Raw genomic sequence first — 15,600 nt, forward strand, 5'->3', positions numbered from 1 at the left:
GAGATTCATTCATGGACACAGAGGAGAAAGTTTCAAGGAGGAGGTGGTCAGCATTATAAAATGCTGCAGGGAGTTTCCCTACGAGAGTGTTGATAAACTAGGCAAGTTTATTCCAGAGGCATAATGAGAAAAGGCAGAATTCTGTAGGCTAAGAATAAAAAGAAAAATGAGAAAATCCAACTTTTTGTCTTTTAGAGAAAGAACCTGAGTGGGGGAGAGGGGCAGAGGGAGAGAGAGAATCCCAAGTGGGGCTCTATCCCACACCTCTGGGATCTTGACCTGAGCTGAAACCAAGAGTCGACACTCAACCGAGCCACCCAGGTGTCCCATGGGAAAGTCCAACTTTTTAAAATAAGTTATCTGAAAAAATAAGGTAGTGATAAAATAATAATTAGAGGAAGACGTAAGATGGAGGGAGGTGTTTTATTATAGGAGAGGCAAGCGTAGTTCTATGCCAAGTGAACAGAGCCAATAAGAAGGGGACGTTGAAATTTGGCGGAGAAGAAGTGGGTGATTTTCATAAGGCAGTGGGAGAGGACAGGACATGGGAAGAATTAACCTAAGATGGAAGAAGAAAAACCTCTTCCGTAGACAAGAGGAAAAGAAGCAAGGATGAGTATATAAAAAGACAAGTTTGTAGACTTAAGATGAAGGAGAAAAGGTCTAATAGCCATTTGTGTTGTTCTTAAGTATAAGACTGAGAATGGGGGGGGTGGGGGCGGGGAGGAGTCACGTGAGGAGGCTAGCGAAGGTTTAACAAAGCTGTCCTGTGGGGTTGGGGGAATGAGGGCCGAGAGGGCAGGTGGGCCGTGAGAGGGTTTTGCCAAAGTTGAATACCAGGTGTACGTAGTGGTATTAATCCAAACAGCTCTGCAATTCTCTCTAAAAGTACTCAATATTAAAATTAAGTAAATAAAAACGAAACTACTCAATGTTTATAGAAACAGAATTTGACGAATCCATTGCTAGGTTTGCCAAATGGATGGGACATAAAGTCAAAGGTTCTAGGTGACTGAAAGTATTCACCGAAGGAGTGGCCAGGTGCTGAAGGGGAAGGGGCGGCATGTGTGTAGGGAATGTGAGACCAAGAGAGCTAAAGGCCACAGCAGAGGTAGGTTATACAAGTTTACAACGTCAGGGGCGCCTGGATGGCTCAGTCAGTTAAGCATCCGACTCTTGGTTTCGGCTCAGGTCATGATCTCAACAGTTCGGGAGTTCGAGCTCCAACTTCAACTCCACGATGATCATGCCTGCTTGGGAGTCTCTCTCACTCCCTCTCCCTCTGCCCCACCCTGCTCGCTCTCTCAAAAATAAATAAACTTTTTAAAAAGTTTACAATCTCAGAAGAGCAATTCTGACTAGCGGCAGGAGGGCAATGGACGTTGATGCCTGAAGTGTGAAGATGTTGAAGAAAAAGAGATTATGAGGATCTAAGGCTAGGAGTGTTGGGTATGTTGTCCACAATGAATGGTTGAAGGGGGAGAGAGGTGGAACGTCAAAGGGAAGGGTAGGGACTGTTCCTTAGAGAGGAAGCCTAGCAGAGTGGTTAACATGTGGGTTCTGGAGTAGACTCCAGGGGTTCGGAATGCTGGTCTGTTACTCATTAACTGTGAAACTCTGGGTAAGTTATTTGACTCCTCAGCAAAGGTATAGATTCTGGAATCAGAAGTGGTGTGATAACTAAAGTATGGGAATAAATGAGATTCATGGGGAAGAGTGTAAAGGAAAAAAAAAAAAAAAAAAAACAACAAAGATCCCAGAGCAGACTATTGGGGAATGTAGAGTTTTGGGGCACAAAGGGAGAGACATCAGGAAAGGGCTGAAGAGGACAAGAAGACCGACCAGAGAATGGAAAAGAGAAACACAGAGGGTTGAGATTCAGGTGGTATTTTAGGATTTAACTTTCTAGGATTCAGGTGGTTCCTTGTAAGGTGATACGTCCTCCAACCCAGATTCTGAAGCTTTTTCTCAAACGGCTGCCTGCTCCAGGCACACTTGTCTAGCACAGATTTTTGAACAAGTCACTCCAAGGGCATGCACTAATATCACTGTTAGAACCTTCTCAATGAAACCTGCCTGTTATTCCCTGCTCCTTCCCAGCCTCGTCCTTCAACATGGTCCCGGTGGCTCTCTGCGCCTTTAGCATTGAGCATCGCTGGCCCTTTATGGTAATTATCTTTACGGTAGCCAAGGCAGGACTCTGAACTGCTTGCTCCCTGGCTCTCCTCCCACCAAATGCTGGACTGAGTTCCACCACAGAAATCAAGTAACGGCACCTTTTCCCAACTGCAGGACCAAAAATTAAGACTTTAAATAACATCTTCTCAAATAATCATTTCTGAAAAACGGGGAGCCTTCTATGACAAAGCAAATAAACAAATAACTAACTAGAAAAGACCAAATCTGCCCATGCTTGGTTTTGCTAGTATTTTTGTGCATTTGAATGTGGGTGCTTTGACAGCAATGGGTTGGCTACACATTGTTTCATTTACCTTGGGATACAAATCAAATGGGTTTCCCTTCACTTTAATCAAATTTCTGGTGGCTCAGTCGGTTAGGCGTCTGACTTCAGCTCAGGTTCTCACAGTTCATGGGTTCAAGCCCCATGTTGGGCTCCGTGCTGACAGCTCAGAGCCTGAAGCCTGCTTCAGAGTCTGTGTCTCCCCCGACCCCCCGCCCTCCCCCGCTCATGCTCTCTCTCTCTCAAAAATAAATAAACATTAAAAAAAATTTTTTTTTTAATAAAAATTTCTGCTGCCATATAGGGATTTTCTTCCTCTTTCTTTCCATCCAACCTTTGTAATAAAAAAAGAATGAGTGGAGGGGGCACCTGGGTGGCTCAGTCGGTTAAGCACCTGACTCTTGAATTCAGCCCAGGTCATGATCTCACGGTTCGTCAGATCAAGCCCTGCGTCAGGGTCTGTGCTAACAGCCTGCTTGGGATTCTCTCTATCTCTCTGCCCCTTCCCCCCTCAAAATAATAAACTTAAAAAAAAAAAAAAGAATGAGTGGAGAAGAGCTTTTAAAGGAGGGACTGATAAGACAATTCTGCCAATAACCATTTATATTTTTAACTTTTGGGTTCAGCCAGGCTGTGTTCCCGCCCCTGAGACCAAGAAAAGTATATTCGCAGTTCCCGCCTCCTTCTCTAAGCCCCTAGACAGAAGATGTGCCAACCAACTGTGGGCTTGTCCATCACCACCACCTGCCTTTCCTTGGCATTATCCTGACAGCTCCCCGGTCATCAAGTCCTGGAACGAAAAAGCGAGAAGGGACAAACATCTATCCCCCATCGAATAACTTAGTGTGTGCAGCTGATTTTATTTTTGGAGATACCTAGAAATAAATATAGCAAATTCAGGCAGCAGAGCAAAATTAATATTTCTCTTTATTGGATAGTCTAGAATTAAGCTTGAAGAAGAAGAAATACAACTGAACTACTGAAATATAAATAGTTGAGCTGACTTTATTCAACAAAAGGCATCCGAGGTATCAGCCAATCAAGCATTCAGGCAAGTATCAGGTATGGCACAGTAAATAAGACGGGTTGACTCGGCCCTCAAGGAGCTTACATTCTAATGCAGAAAGTAGATAACTGCAAGGTGGACAGATGCTAAAAATGAACAAAGAAAGGCACAAAGACTTTTAAAACCTGGGGGTTTGGGAAGCAAGCATCTCATCTAATGTAGAAGACTCCTTATGGAGGGAATAGTAAACTGATCTGACGATACTAAGACACGAACTAAGTCAGTGGTTCTCATGGTGGGATTTTAGAAATTGATAGGTTGTTGGTTTCATAATTATTGGGAACTATTCCTGGCATTGAGTGGATGCAGCCAGGGAGAACGCATGTCTGCAGTAGATGCGTTAGTCCCACACAAAGAAGAATTATTCGGTATCCTATACGACTTTTTAACGTCCTACTGGACATTTATGTAGGACCTACAGCTCGCCTGAGAGAATATCATTCATTTTTTCCTCTTAGGCAGTCCGTTATCCTTATTTCAGTTAAGGTAATTTCGCTCTGTTTCTTACAGATAAGATATATGGTCTGTTACGACTTACCCTAACACTTGTTTTCATCCTACGCTCACACATACCTCTAAATCTTTCATTTCCCAGTACTTCTTTATAGGAAGTAGCCTCTGGACAACTCTGAAACTCCAACCCATTCATTGTAAGTAGGGGTAAGTATCTACTTCATGATGTCGTATAGAATAGTCATGCCTGAGCATTTACATATTGAAACTCATTTTATTGTCATTACAAATTTCTTTCCTTCTATTTCTCCATTATAATAGAGTTGGGGCATTAAATTGGTTCTTAAAGAAATCCATGTGTGTAAGTAGACTGTATTCCCCACGATTCCTCTCAGGCCAACAAAGGAGATGTGACAAAATGTTATTGCTCTGAAAAGGGTGAAAAGATCTGCTAGGGTTTATAGTTGCCACCATAAGTGGAGGGGAAGAGAGGGTGCTATTGGCATTGAGTACATGAGAGCCAAGTAGGCGGAACATCTTACAATATGCTGGACAGTTCCTCACAGTAAGAAACTACTACTGTGCACCCTATACGAATTTTGAATGTCTCGCTAGACATTCTTGTATAACCTACAGCTCGTCTGCAAAAAATACTGTATTTCCTCATTTTCTCCATCTCGACAATCTGTAGATTGCATAATATGTTTATTTCAATTAACATTCTATTTCGATATTTCTCTTATAAGTACTATCATATGCAAACAAGTTATGCATCACTAGTTTTTATTCTAAGGTCCACTCCTTTCCCTGCTTTTTCATTTTCTTATACTTCTTTGTATAAAATCAGTTTTGAGTTTCTACCTTCTTTTAAATTTACACATTAGGTATAAACATCTGACTAGGTCTTCTAACATAGTTGTGCCCAAGTAATGTGCCTTTTATTTCCCTTTTATGTTAATGTTAACTAATTTTAAATTTATTTCGGCAATTATGTGTAGGTAGAGTATATGACCATTGAATTGCATTTTGAGGATAATGAGACAGATGTTACAATGTATTTGTCATTAAAAAAAAAAACCAAAAACGAAAAAGGCAAGAGTCCCAATTGAGAACCACTGAGCTAGGAGGAAAGGGGAACCAAAGAAGAAGGGAAGCCAGTGTGGCTTATGTGGAAGAAAATAAATATCAGAGGGCAGGGAAGGGAGAAATCATAATCATGTGGGGCCATAATAAGGATTGTGAACTTTATTCCAAAAGCATGATCAGATCTGTGTTTTTAAAGATTAAGGAAAAAAATTTTAAATATGGCCATTGTTACTACTAAGTAAACAGTATCTCAGAAGGGGACAAAGAAATATTTCAGAAGTAAAACTGGACTTGGGAACAGCTTGGGAGAAGGAGAGGAAGAAGTCAAGAATGACTTCTGACTATAGAACACTGAGGGAGAAAATGGTTCGTTTGAGGGAGGCAGGTAGAGAATTCCACCTAGGACACATCGCCTTAGAGGTGCCTGTGAAATATCCAAACAGAGAGGTCTACTGGGCAATCAGAGTTGGACAAACTGCATCTCTGAAAATGTGAGAACCAAGAGCAGGAAATGAAAACTCCAAACAGGAGCTACCATTCAAGGAAAAAAACCCAAAAGTGCATTAGAGTAATTATTTGTGGCAAGCCTCCCAGAAAATAACCCTGCCCTAAAAAAATCTCTATACATGTTTCTGGTGGAGTCCTTGAAACCAAGGGGTTGTGCAGATGTCTGTACTGATCTACAATCTGACTAATACAAAATCAACTCTAATGTTAATTAACTTTTATAACCTGTCTGCTAGAAGGAACTGTAACAGGAAACTTTGGCGAATGAATGTTACACAATGTCGAAAGGGAAAACTGGAAGGAAAAACCTGATTCGTTATAAGGAAGGAACTCTTGGTCTAGGACCCTCAACTGCTTTAAAACTGTACTTACACTTGCAAACAATCCGTTATATGTAGAAAAAAGAAGCCCCTTGCAGGTGCAAGGCCTGTTTGAGGCGTTTTCTTTGTTCTGTCTCCGCGCTCACCAGGAAACACATCTCGCCTCCTTAAGGGGCCCACCCTCCAGTAGGGATGGCCCGGCTCCTAATTCCTTGGTGAGTCTCATTGCTACACCGAACGACTACAAATAGCACTCAGGTTTATCAGTAATATTTGTGTGAATCTGGTTACCGTGACTCATATCCCCCCAAAATACAACTACTTCATGAAAGTCCAACCTGAAAAACCTTCTCTATAATCATATATATAAAAAGCCCAAAATTGGGCAGTAAACTCCAGTTGGTTGCTTCTCCCTGAGCCATACTTTGTGGCTCTTTTTATTGCATTCCAGAGAGTCAACCTGGATGGAGTCCCCTAAATAAACGCAGAGATAAAGAAATATATGCCCCAACTCAGATTTACTACGAAGATACAATACTGCAGTTACAGCTGTAATACCATTTAAGTTACCTTTTCTTCCCCCCTCCCCAGCATTTTCCAAAAAATACGCCTCCCCCTCCAACTTTCCAGTCTTCCATCCAAAGGCAGTACTGTCTTACGTCCTTACATCAAAAGGCGTTTTTAGATTCCTCTCAAATTGCCCAAGTTAATTTTCTTGCAATTTAACCAAAACAAAACCATTGCGTACAATAAACGAAGAGCAGCTGGGAGAGAAACTTATAGCAGTGACAGCAGTTTTAGGAGTCAGTCATTCCCAGCTACATCTAAGACGGTGGTTCCCAAACTTTAGGACGCATTTGAATCCTTGGGAGTTAGAAGTACCATTGCCCAGCTCTCACAGCAGAAACAGTGTTTTAGTTGGAATGGGATGCAGTCTGAACATTGGGATTGCTAGAAGGCTTCCCAGATGATTCAAATGTGTTAACAAAATTGGGGAACCATTGATCTAAGGCAATTTGATAACTACATGAGGAAATGTACAAGTTTACTATCTGGGGTAATCTGGCTCTGTAGTGAACAGAATGGTTATGGCCTCCTTTATGACGCTGTCGTCATCATTTCTAACTAATCACGCAGGCTTTGTCTAGTTCAGTGTATTCAATCACATATTCTGGGTAAATCTGATCTTTCTCGAAGATGACAAACACGGAGGGATTCAACCTTGCATCCACATAGCTGTCATACGGTGGTGGAGGAGGGCTTATGCTTCCCACAGCTCCTTGAGTAAAATCTCCAACCAGGACTCGAGCTACAAACATCACGATGTTTTTGGTATCATACCGGCAATTTTTATGGGAATAGATGGCATCTTTTCTGAAGTAATTTCCTAGAAATAGAAAAAGGGTAAGAATTATCATAAAAGAAGGCATGTAGTTTGTAAGATTATGTATCCGATGGTGTTATCGGATGATGGGTGTTAACTACCCACGTGTCAGCAACACGTTATAGATACTTATAAACTTCCTCTGTACTTACAAAAGTCTATCATGCAAGTAAATTTCAATGCCGTATATAGCCCTAGTGGAATTACCAAATCATTTGCCACTGTGCTGGGGCTCCCAGTGATGGTGTGAGCCACAGGCTACAGTAACCAAGCGGTGAGGTCACAGCAGCCCAACTCCTGCAAATCATGCAGGAGGAGTTGAACTGTAAATGATGAACCAAAGATACTCCATCAGAAGCCTTTTTAAATTGTGTACATTTTTTTTTTTTTTTTTAGAGAGAGAGAGAGAGAGCAAGCCCAAGAGTGGGGGTGGGGGGAGCACAGAGAGAGAGAGAGAGAGAGAGAGAGAGAGGAGAGAGAGAATCTCAAGCAGATTCCACACCCAGTGCACAGCCTGATGCATGCCCCCCATATTGCATACATTTTAAGGAACAAAGCTCATTTACTACTGATGGGAAGGTCCTAGAAAATGTGGAAGGGAAAGGTATAGCACAAACCCTGGCAGAGCTTTTCAAAATAGTTGATCTATTGTCCTCAACTATAAAACAACCTCGACACCACTGAGGTTTCTATACTCAGCAGACCAACAGTGATTTCCTGACAAAATCTCCTATTTTAGGGGTGCCTGGGTGCTCAGTTGGTTGAGCGTCCAACTCTTGGCTTTGGCTCAGGTCATGATCCCAGGGTCCTGGTGGGATCAAGCCCTGCATCAGGCTCTGCACCGGGTGTGAAGCCTGCTTGAGATTCTCTCTCTGTTTCTCTCCCTCTGACCCTCTCCACTGCTTGTGCTCCCTCTCTTCAAAAAAAAAAAAAAGTTTGGGGCGCCTGGGTGGCGCAGTCGGTTAAGCGTCCGACTTCAGCCAGGTCACGATCTCGCGGTCCGTGAGTTCGAGCCCCGCATCAGGCTCTGGGCTGATGGCTCAGAGCCTGGAGCCTGTTTCTGATTCTGTGTCTCCCTCTCTCTCTGCCCCTCCCCTGTTCATGCTCTGTCTCTCTCTGTCCCAAAAATAAATAAACGTTGAAAAAAAAAAATTAAAAAAAAAAAAAAGTTTAAAATTTCCTATTTTTAGGGGTGTCTGGGTGGTGCAGTCAGTTAAGCGTCCTACTCTTGATTTTGGCTCAGGTCATGCTCATGCTCTCCCAGTTTGTGAGTTCGAGCCCTGCGCTGATGGCACTGAGCCTGCTTGGGATTGTCTCTCCTTCTCTTTTCCCCTCCCTTGCTTGTGCGCGCGCACTCTCTCTCTCTCTCTCTCAAAATAAATAAACTTAAGAAAATAAATAAATAAAATTTCCTATTTTAATTTTTGTCATTGCCAGATACTTTTCTCTGTCTTTTTAACAGAAATGTGTATATTTGCAAATTCTGATTTTCTATACAAAAGTTAGTAAGTAAAATGAATTCACTGTATTTATGGTAACAACTATTTACTACTTTTTCATTTATACTATTTATTTTTTAATCACTGATTTTTTATAATTTTAGATGTTTGAACTCCAGAAATATTGCTCCTCCTCAATAGGTCAGATACTGGCTATTCTGGGTAAATGATGTTCAACACTATCACTGACCTACCATTTCTGGCCCCGCTCTCCTTCCCAAACAGTTACCAGCTTGGAGGGGATTCTCTCATCTGTTTCTGTGTATTTACATACACATATGACACATTTACTCTGGTACAGTTCGATGTTCTTTTATTTGTTCATTAATGGGATTATACAGTATGAACTGCTCTGTATTTTTTTCCACTTTAGCCCTAGAAATTTTGTTGTCACTTCACCTCACCCTACCTTATTCTTTTCAAAGACTGCACAGAATTCCATTGTATGGATGTATCATAATTTAACTACTTCTGTACTGATTAAAATATAGGTTGTTTTCACTTTTTTGTTATTACCAAGACACTTCTCAATAAATGCTTTTAAAATATCCTAGTAAATACACCTTTGGTAGCCTGTATAAGTCTTTCTGTAGAACAGACTGTAAAACTATAATGGCTGAGTCAAAGGATAGAGCATATTAAATTTTGACAGATATTACAGACTGCCCTCCAAAAGCAGCCTAAAAATTTTAATAGCAATGGAGAAAGTCCGATTTCTCCACAACTTTGCCAGCATTGGATATCAACTATCCTTTTAATTTTTGCCAATACAAAGCACACACAAAAAAAATCTGAATTTAATATGCATTTCCCTTAATCCGAGTGACATCAAGCATCTTTTCGTATGTTTATTGGTGTATTCCATATTCTCTGAACTGCTTTTTCATATCTTTGTTTCCTGGTGTATTTTTGCCTTTCTTTTTTTTTTTTTCATTTTTTTAAGTTTATTTTGAGAGAGAGAGAGCGAGAGAAAGTGTATTCGACGGGAGGTAGGGAGACAGAATCATGCAGAGCCTGATGCGGGGCTCAAGCCCACAAATCCTGAGATCATGACCTGAGTCAAAATCAAGAGTCAGACACGTGGCTGAGCCACCCAGGCGCCCTGCCTTTGTTTTTTAACTGACGTATACCCAAAACAAGCTTATATTCAAGACAGTGTCCACCCAGATCTTTTAATAATTTCATAAAGTAGGCCAGTAGGTAATTGGAAAATGACCAAAAACACAAACAAAACTCATCATCCCCCAACAATTCTACTGGGCCACACACTCCACCTCTGTCATTGCCAGCGACACCCCCCCCCCATTTCCAGCTAGTTCCAGCTCCTTAGTTTTCCCAGATGGCCAAGTACGCATCTGTACTACTGTGTTAGTTAGCCCTTCTGCAAACAACCTGGGGTATACAGAGGCTGTGCATTCTTTATTTGTATTATTTCTGACTCGATGGACACCCACTGCAAACTCTGTATCACACTACCCATCTCTGTGCATCATTATACATGAGTCTGCAAAGAACCATTCCTCACACATCAGTTTCTGGAACTTCTAAACAACTTAAGCTTTTTTGTAAGGAAATCTCTCTAAAACAGACACGTTTCTCGGATTTAAAAAATAGAACACCTTGGGGTGCCTGGGTGGCTCAGTCAGGTAAGTGTCCAACTTCAGCTAAAGAGCCCTGCATTGAGCTCTCAACTGTCGGATGTCTCCCTCTCTCTCTGCCCCTCCCCCAATCTCACTCTCCCTCCCCCACAAGTGCTCGCTTTCACCAAAAAAAAAAAAAAAAAAAAAAAATTAAAAAAAAAGAACAACTCATTGTGCCCTTTCTTTTCTTGATGCGTCAGATGAATATATTAATCCTGATATATGGGATGTTACAACATAGGGATGCCCTGTTGAGTTACTAAGGGGGACAGAGCCATTTACCCCTACACTAATGGTCTACCCGCAGCATGAAAAACAAATGTTAAAGTTGTGTTTGTGTCTTGTGGATCATTTCCCCTCTCATTCTCCACTTAAAACTGTTAACTTTCTTCTCGCTGCCCACCTCTAACATCTCTTTACTCCCACTCCATGCTTGCTGGGCTGAGAAAAAAAAAAGACAAAACAAGACACTGTTTTGAAATAAAACTAAATGATTCTGAGAAGCTCCCAAGAGTAAACGTACACAAACTTCAGTATAGGAATTTTATGACAACAACTTGGGCTGCTCGTAACACAGTTATTCGCTCTTTCCAATTCCAAGTCCTTCTTTCAGAAAGCGAACATTGGGCGCCTGGGTGGCTCAGTCGGTTGAGCGTCCGACTTCACTCAGGTCACGATCTCACGGTCCGTGAGTTCGAACCCCGCATCGGGCTCTGTGCCGACAGCTCAGAGCCTGGAGCCTGCTTCAGATTCTGTGTCTCCCTCTCTCTCTGGCCCTCCCCCCATTCATGCTCTGTCTCTCTCTGTCTCAAAAATAAATAAATGTTAAAAAAAAAAAAATTAAAAAAAAAAAAAGAAAGCGAACATTTCCAGATAACTGAACTAACTCTAAGTTATCGATGTAAAAGGTGTCAAGTCAAATAAATAGTATGGAGTTACTGGTAAAAATGTATGTGACTTAAAGCACATGGAATAAAAACAATAAACCAAATTTTCATCCGTATTTGTCTTCAGTGTGCATCTGTAGTGCTTGATAAAGCCATGAAATTATTTGCAACATTCCGAGATAGTTGTACCTGTTTTAAGGGCACTGAGTTACTTTTATACTTGTTAAATTAATTTTTGCCTATTTTTTAATAAAGTCTGAGTCCTGATTTGATTATTCAGCTATTTTTCTTTTTTTTTTAATGTTTATTTGTGAGAGAGAGAGAGAGAGAGAGAGAGAGAAAGTGGGGGAGGGGCAGAAAGAGCCGGCTCCAGGCTCTGAGCTGTCAACACAGATCCCGACGCGGGGCCCGAACTCACAAACCTCGAGATCATGACCTGAGTAGAAGTCCGACACTCAACCAACTAAGAAGCTCTGAGCTGACAGCAAGGAGCCTTAGGATCCTCTCTCTCCCTCTATCTCTGCCCCTCCCCTGCTCACTTGCCTGCATGCTCACACTCTCTCTCAAAAGAAATAAACATTTTTAAAAAATAAAATGAATCATCAGTTTTTAAGAATCACATTTATAGGGGCACTTGGGTGACTCAGTCAGTTGCGCATCTGACTTTGGTTCAGGTCATGATCTCCGGGTTGGTGAGTTTGAGCCCTGCTTCAAGTCCTCTATCCCCCTCGCTCTCTGCCCCTCCCCCAGTCACATTCTCTCTCTCTCTCTTTCTCTGTCAAATAAATATACATTTTAAAAATACAGAAAAATAAAAATAAAAATCATATAATCTGGAAGTACATTTGCTTCATTCAGTGATCCAACCCTTCTTGCAAATACCTCTTACACGTGACAGATTCCCTGAACCCCAACATCCTCTTGATCCCTTCTGCCTCCAAATGGATCTCGGCCACCCTACTTTTGCCCTGGACCTTTTTTAATTGTTTAATGTTTATTTACTTTTGAGAGATGGAGAGAGAGTGCGAGCAGGGGAGGGGCAGAAAGAGAGGCAGACACGGAATCGGCAGCTCCAGGCTCTGAGCCTGGAACCCGTGAAGCGCCAAGATCATGACCTGAGCCCAAGTCAGACGCTCGACCGACTGAGCCACCCAGGCGCCCCTGACCTGGACTCTTACAACACCTGTAGACTTGGACCCGCATCCTTTCTTACACTGCAGCCAGGCCCTGGCACTTGCTTCCCAGAGCCAGCAGTGGTTTCCGGCTGCCCTCCGGAGACAAATCCCTCCCCTTCGCATGGCTTGCAAGGTTTTTCAGGATCAGACACCGACCTCACCGGCCGCACCTTTTGTCGCTCACACCGGACCCACAGCCTGCCCGGCCTTTGTCAATCTCTAGTCTTCATAAACACTCCTCTCCCAACTTTTGTGTTTCGTTTTGCCTTTTTTGCCTAGCTAGCTTTTGTGTATCCCGGAGGTCATACTTAGACTTTACAATATGCTGTCTTCCTGTAATCTACTTTATCCTTTTTTTCTCACTCTCTGTATAACTGACATAATGGGATAATGTTGTGCTTTTTTGTTTTTCTTTTTACCATTCTTTATATCTAACCACCTTTTATTTTAGCCAGACACGTTCTCAGCCTCAGAGAGAAGAATCTTTGGAAGACATCTATAAGGAGAAAGGAAGAATCACGGTCAGCTTTTGATTACCGAGATAGGATCTGGATACGCACTGCAAAAAATAATGGACTCTGTTAACTAGAAAGAACTCTGAATAAGACCGGGGAAAGGAACCCTCTTCTAGGCTGGGAGTCAAAATGGGTCAAGCTGGCTCCAACTCGGTTATTCAGGGATCCTGGGCGGGGCCTGTCAGGGATGACAGAGAGGAGCCCCGTGGCAGAGGGACCCGTGTCCCACTTCCTGTGTAGAACGCCAACATCCCAATTCTCTGCGGATCCCTTTCAGGTTTTCTACATAAAGACACTCACATTACCTTCAAAAATAACATTTTTGTGGGGCGCCTGGGTGGCTCAGTCGGTTGAGCGGCCGACTTCGGCTCAGGTCATGATCTCGCGGTCCGTGAGTTCAAGCCCCGCGTCGGGCTCTGGGCTGACAGCTCAGAGCCTGGAGCCTGTTTCCGATTCTGTGTCTCCCTCTCTCTGACCCTCCCCCGTTCATGCTCTGTCTCTCTCTGTCTCAAAAATAAATAAACGTTAAAAAAAAAAATTAAAAAAAAAAAATAACATTTTTGTTTCTTTCTTTCCAACCATTTAGCACTGGGAGGAGCCTGGGTTGCAGAATCCTGGGAGATTTTAGATATGTTCTGATGCCCCCAGCACCCTGGATCCCAAATATGTTCCCTGGCCTTAAGGGCCTCCCATCTGGCCTCTTGAATCCAGTTTATAACCAGGACACGTCCTTCTTTGCTTAGCTACCCCCCAGACATGTGCCGTTTCTTCTAATTTCATCTTGCTTCTATTTCTTTATCCAAGTCTGAGTTTGTAATCATCTCCTCTGACTGTGAAGTTGAGTGGCTTTTACCTAACAATTGTTCTTTTTTTTTTTTGTCTTAAATTTTTAAATGTTTATTTATTTTTGAGGGAGAGGGGCAGAGCCTGAGCAGTGGAGGGTCTGAGAGAGGGGGAGACACAGAATCCGCAGCAGGCTCCAGGCTCCGAGCTGTCAGCACAGAGCCCGACGCGGGGCTCGAACTCACGAACCGTGAGATCATGACCCGAGCCGAAGTAGGACACCGAACCAACTGAGCCACTGAGGTGCCCCTACCTAACTGTTGTTCTTATCCTCAGTCCAGACTGCTCCCCTTAACATAGTCACATACGAAATCATACAGATAACAGCCTAAGGGAGTGGTTTCATACATGCACAAGGCTGGGGGGGGGGGGGGGCTTTACTTTCCCTCAGAGAGGAACAACATCTCTGACATCTACCACTGGGCCTCTTTTAGGACAACTGTCTGAATTTTTTAAGATTATGGGCCCAGTGGTTCAAACCCGTCTATCTAGACAGGACTGATACCATCACAGGTGATGCAAGTGGAATGTTGACATTAAAAATAAATACAGGGGCGCCTGGGCGGCTCACTTGGTTGAGCGTTCAGAGTTTTGGTTTCGGCTCAGGTCATGATCTCACAGTTCGTGGGTTCAAGCCCCACATCGGGCTTTGCGCGGACAGTGTGGAGGCTACTTGGGATATTGTCTCCCTCTTTCTCTACCTTCCCCCACTCATGCTCTCTCTCTCTCTCTCAAAATAAATAAACTTTAAAGATAGATAGATAGATAGATAGATAGATACAAGCGAAACAAAAACACCTCCTAACTCGGTGTAACAGGAGGCAGGCCAAGTAGAAGCATCAATACCTTCTCAAGGGAGGGTAGCATGGGAAACATGGGCACAGCTCCTGGACGGACCCCTGGCCCATCTGTGAGAACTGCAGACCCCATTCTTGTCTCTTTCTTCCACACCACCCACAGGGTTCTTTCTTGGCTATCGAGAACGCTCCTCTTTTGCCAAGTTAAAGGAAAAGTGATCGCACGTGAGTAGCACTATCAAGCTATCAAGATGCACTTCAGAGGGTTTCAGTGCCCTGCCATTTATAAGATAGGAAAACCAGACTACACGCCCATGTATGTCACTATCAGGGTCAAAAACCTAAGAACACGTATATACTCGATTTCCATTTTCTAGGATATATATTCCTTTGAGTTCTAATATAAGAGAAACATTATCTCGCTCAAGATAGTCATCCCATAAGAGAAACATTATCTCACTCAAGATAGTCATCCCATTTCTAGGTAAGTTTTACTGATGCATTTAAACTTCATAAACATGAAATTCTCATCCAGTCATTGGCTTAAAACCCTTCGTGAGCTTCCCATGCCCTTAGAGTCAGGTTTCAATTCTTTCCCGTGGGGACGTATCTTACACCACTCATCCCTCACTTTTCACGCTGAGTCTCTAATGCAGATAAACCCTCCTGGGCCGTTCCCTGGGAACACTTCTCCAGCCGGGTCAGGTGTCCATAGGACCTGTTCACTTCCTCTATAGTAGCTGCACATTTGCAATCACTTAATTAATTATGTGAAGTAATTTGGGGGGCGGGCATATCTAGTTAGTTCACATCTACGTCCCCACTATCTAGTGTACAGAAGGCACTCAAAAATATTTGCTGGCTGACTGGAGCGCCTGGATGGCTCAGTTGCACATCTGACTCTTTTTACATTTCTTTTTAATGTTTATCTATTGTAGAGGGAGACAGAGCATGAACGGAGGAGGGG

General features: G+C 42.8%; 1 protein-coding gene across 4 annotated transcripts in view; it reads right to left on the reverse strand.

Annotated features, from left to right (window-relative positions):
- Positions 1-3,446: 3,446 nt before the first annotated feature.
- Positions 3,447-15,600, reverse strand: part of ZC3HAV1 (zinc finger CCCH-type containing, antiviral 1) — a 62,668-nt gene continuing 50,514 nt past the window's right edge. For 2 of the 4 annotated variants that reach the window (XM_047839337.1, XM_047839350.1), the window contains exon 13: positions 3,447-7,280. In XM_047839337.1, the coding sequence (XP_047695293.1) occupies positions 7,015-7,280 (266 nt within the window). In that variant the 3' untranslated portion in view covers positions 3,447-7,014. The remainder of the gene's footprint in view (positions 7,281-15,600) is intronic. The other 2 variants (XM_047839360.1, XM_047839344.1) reach the window with 2 other exon arrangements.

Source organism: Prionailurus viverrinus, chromosome A2 (assembly GCF_022837055.1).
Source record: "Prionailurus viverrinus isolate Anna chromosome A2, UM_Priviv_1.0, whole genome shotgun sequence".
Classification (NCBI taxonomy): domain Eukaryota; kingdom Metazoa; phylum Chordata; class Mammalia; order Carnivora; family Felidae; genus Prionailurus; species Prionailurus viverrinus.